This window comes from Lactuca sativa, chromosome 5 (genome assembly GCF_002870075.4).
Source record: "Lactuca sativa cultivar Salinas chromosome 5, Lsat_Salinas_v11, whole genome shotgun sequence".
Taxonomy (NCBI): domain Eukaryota; kingdom Viridiplantae; phylum Streptophyta; class Magnoliopsida; order Asterales; family Asteraceae; genus Lactuca; species Lactuca sativa.
Window position 1 is genome coordinate 280,746,879 of NC_056627.2, and position 4,615 is coordinate 280,751,493.

General features: G+C 32.2%; 1 protein-coding gene across 1 annotated transcript; it reads left to right on the top strand.

Annotated features, from left to right (window-relative positions):
• Positions 1–2,503: 2,503 nt before the first annotated feature.
• On the top strand, positions 2,504–3,780 carry LOC111919978 (ras-related protein RABA1f). Its single transcript, XM_023915550.3, has 2 exons — positions 2,504–2,926; positions 3,117–3,780. The coding sequence occupies exons 1-2, from the start codon at positions 2,706–2,708 to the stop codon at positions 3,547–3,549; spliced, it is 654 nt and encodes a 217-aa protein (XP_023771318.1). The 5' UTR covers positions 2,504–2,705; the 3' UTR covers positions 3,550–3,780.
• The last annotated feature ends 835 nt before the right edge of the window (positions 3,781–4,615 follow it).

Here is a 4,615-nt window from a genome sequence, read left to right on the forward strand (position 1 = left end):
CCCATGGTTTGTTATGTTTAGGATATTAGACGTCTGATTTGGGCTTTTGACTAGCATTGTGGGCTTCCTTGGATTTAGGCCCATGATGGGTTTTGGGCCCAATAGTATTATTAATTTAAAAGCGAAAAATTTTAGTCTTAATTTTGGGACGTTTCAAAGGGTCTGCTGGATAGGAAACTATTTATGATGCTCGACTGAATTCCTACATTTCTTCCATTGACAACATATAGTAATTATAATAATTCTATAGTTATAATATTTGATAATTAATAAAATCAAGTTTATGTTTTATTAATTATAGTTATTAAGATCTCTATAAATAAAAAAAATGTATTTTTTTTAAAAAAAAATTTAGCATGTGTGTGTGTGTATATATATATATACACACACACACACATGCTAAATTTTTTTTAAAAAAATACATTTTTTTTATTCTATGAGAATTAGTAAAAGAATAAGATGTTTAGTAATGTGAATACGTTAAACCTCACACAACTATTTTCATTTTCATATATTCTCACTAATTTTTATTCATTTTTGTTCTCACGCATCATTTTTCACTCATTTTCATTTTTACATAATACAACTCAATAAACATCCTGAATGAATTAGAATAATAATAAAATGTTTATAATAATTTTATAGACGATTTAATTAGTGAGAATGTGTGATAATGACAATTGTTATGTACGATTGAACGTATTCACATTATCACACAACATATTTTTTCTTTGTCATTGTTACAGAATAACACTGTCCACACGTCCGCGCAATAGATGTCAATCCACATTTGAACCTAGCTCTCTTTCTTTCTCTCTCTCTCTCTCTCTCTCTCTATATATATATATATATATATATATATATATATATATATATATATATATATATATATATATATATAGTTTTACAAAGTAAAAGGTTTTATTTGAAAATTAATATAAATATAAGGGTATTTAATGTAAATTTAAAAATCAGATTTTCATAGGCACGTTAATTTAATAGATTAAAAATAGTCCAATTTGTTACTGACACATATCCATTCAATCAATTCTTTCGCTAGTTCAAAAAAAAAACCTAAAATAAATATAAAAAACTAAACAATCATGTATAAAACAGTAAATGTTAAACACCACAATGATTAATAGTGTTTTTGACTTGCTTAAATGGTTTTCACCATGGTGCCATTAAAATCCCCCATGAAATATGTTTAGCTTGTTGTAACACATGCTTGGAATTTTAGGGGAGCATGTGATACATTGTAGATAGATATCGGAATTCAAGTATCAAAATGATATGGTTAAGGACTTTTTTTTAGATGCATCGTTTTGGTTGACCCTTTGGAAGGCAAATCTACTCATACATTATTACATTGGTTGATGTTTGTGTGGATCTAATAAGAGTTACGTTGCGGGCTTGAAGAGTGTAGTTTCATTATGAGATAGCCTATTTTAAAAGTTGTCTCATACAAAATAACGAAACATGAGAAAGTAGTACATCATAAATCCAATGGGTGGGTCATAGATGTTATGATCCTAAGATCTACGAATGTATGTTTAAAAGAATTACTTTTGACGTCAAAAATAATAGTTGCATAGCTTTTTGCACTATAATATAAGACCCGGCGGAGTGCAGCGGTAAGTAGCCGCAGGAAGCTTTCCCGCTCACCAGAACACAGCACCGGGACTGCGGGAACGGTGGGTCAGGAAAGAGGTGGAGGATCCGGTTGCCGCACTCTCTCTCCGATTTCTATTGACCATTTTTTTGTAACGTTAAGTAATTGGAAAAGTATATATATCATCAAATTCAGTTACTTTTATTTAAAAAAAGAGTGAAGGAAGTTTCTCATACACTCTGACATTTGGTGAGGGAAAGGATGAAATCGCAGACAAAAAATGAGAGAAGTTTCTCGTACACATCCTTCGGCCTAATAGGAGGTAAGGTGTGAACAACTATAATTGTTTGCATTTATGACCATTGACCGGGTGATCTCTTCCAAATACAACATGAGCCCAGAAACCCCACTCAAGAAAGAAATATTTTTCTAAATAAAACATCAATCTATAAAGAATAAATAATCGAGATGGACGATCTCTGGAATGAGCATCGAAAGAAATCTTCTTCTTCTAAGTGAAACATCAATCCAAAAAAAAGAAATAAGTAGAATTGTGACAAATGAGAAAAAAAAAGACGTACTTCAATAAGAACATAATTAAAGATGAGCATGTATGCATATACATACAAAACTAATTTGCAAATAGTGGCACAATTATTACAATAAAAATGCAATAAAAACCTAACCACATGTACAAAGAGGGAAAGAAAGTTAAAACCCCTTCCAAGTTTGACCTGATATCATAGGGGCAACAATTTTGAAAACCACATATATTTTATAGTTGCTTCAAGTTTGACCTGATATTATAGGGCAAGAATTTTGAAAACCACTTAACCACATATATTTTATAGTTTCTTAATTCTTATTTATTCATATTTAAAATGAAATTCAGAGATAAAAGAGCAAATCAGTTCCCTCGTTGACAGTCCCTTGCCAGCCCAACATCTCTTCAGCTTCGAGACGGGTCGGCGCCTCTTTGCGTCTACATGAATCATCCCTGCTCGTTGCTCATCGTCTTTTAAGAATCAAAGTGGTTTACTTGATACTCATTCTTCAACCGAAGCTCTCATTGAATCATACTAACTGAAACCTGATGGCGGCGTATAGAGCTGACGATGACTACGATTATCTCTTCAAAGTCGTTCTCATCGGAGACTCCGGTGTCGGAAAATCTAATCTGCTTTCCAGGTTCACTAGGAACGAGTTTAGTCTTGAATCTAAATCCACAATCGGTGTTGAATTCGCCACCAGGAGTATTCGCGTTGATGAGAAGATCATCAAGGCTCAGATTTGGGATACTGCTGGCCAAGAAAGGTTCGTATTTTACCACCTTCTTTTCTCTATGTTTGCTTCAATTCAATCCGATTCAATCACGTACTTAGTGAAATGGTAATCAAATGAGGGTTTTGTCTCAACTTATGGGTTTTTTAGGGTTTACAATTACAATTGGGGGAACATAGTAAGAATCAAATTACACTTTCTATTTTCTGATTTCTGGCTACAGGTATCGTGCAATCACGAGTGCTTACTACAGAGGAGCTGTTGGTGCTTTGATTGTGTACGACACAACACGCCATGTAACCTTTGAAAACGTTGAAAGATGGTTGAAAGAGCTCAGAGATCACAGCGACTCAAACATTGTGATAATGTTAGTAGGAAACAAAGCAGACTTGCGTCACTTACGTGCAGTTTCCACAGAAGATGCAAAGACATTTGCAGAAAAAGAAAACACGTATTTTATGGAGACATCTGCTCTTGAGGCCATGAATGTGGAGGATTCTTTCACTGAAGTTCTTACACAGATATATCATGTGGTAAGCCGAAAAGCACTTGATATTGGGAATGATCCTGGGGCTTTGCCTAAAGGGCAAACAATTAATGTTGGCTCAAAAGATGATGTTTCTGCTGTCAAGAAAGTTGGTTGCTGTTCTAGTTGATGAAAATGGTGGAGAATGAGGATCAAGATTTTTGAAGATTCTGGTGATATGATATCAGGTTAGTGTTTGAGCTTTTAACAAGAAATTCAGTAGATGAGGCTACTGGTGTTACTTCAAATTTTCCTGGTCTTTTTGTATTATTTGATTTGTTAACTACTATGGATTGGATCATGTGTTATATATTTGGATACTTGTTCTTAAGATTTATAACATTTTTCGTTTTTAACGGTAGATTGAAGTAAATTGGGATGTTTGTTTTGATGGTCTTTTGAGCACATGATCTTTGATGGATTGACGAAATTGTCTGAATAGATCTAAAAATGAATGCTTCCAAATGTGTTTTCTGGATTTTTAAAGCAAAGCTGATTTAGATGTGTTTGGCAAAAAAGCTTATGGCTTATTAGTTTATTAGGTTATAAGCTAATAAGTTAGATGGAGTTTAACTTATGAAAAAATAAATTATTAGTGGTTTGCCACCTTTATAAATTGTTTTTTATCCAAACATTTTTTTTAGCTTATAGTAGTGTAGAACCCATAATAAGGTAATAAGCTCATTTGCCAAACACCCTCATAGTCTTACTGTGAAAGGGTTAATGACTTGGTTATGGTTATGAACTTACAGGTTTTTCCTAAAAGTATGCAACAACATATATTTCTTACCACTTTACGCGATCATGATCCAGTTTGTCAGCAAAAAATCACCAATTTAGATGGTAATAAATTCATTTTATCGCACAAATTGGTAACACAGTAGCAAATTGAAACATACCGTATAAAATATAAATTGATAAAAGTTGTGACTTTTACTTTTTCTAACCAAAGAGGACAAGAAATGACATGTTTATACATTTGGGATTTTAGCTGGTAAAAAGGAAAATAATATCATTGAGACTCTAAAGTTTTCATTTTGTTTTAAAAGGCCTCTAATGGTTGTTTTTTTTTATTTTTTTATTTATTTATTTTTTTTTTATTTTTTATTTTTTATTTTTACTCTTAAGAACTATAAGTCCATTTTTCCATGTTAAAAAAAAACCATTTTAAGGTGATTAATGACATAACCACATCA

Coding starts and splice junctions, on each gene's coding strand:
- LOC111919978 (XM_023915550.3), top strand. CDS start 2,706: ATGGCGGCGTATAGAGCTGACGATGACTACGATTATCTCTTCAAAGTC. Junction 2,927..3,116: donor GATACTGCTGGCCAAGAAAG/GTTCGTATTTTA, acceptor TTCTGGCTACAG/GTATCGTGCAATCACGAGTG.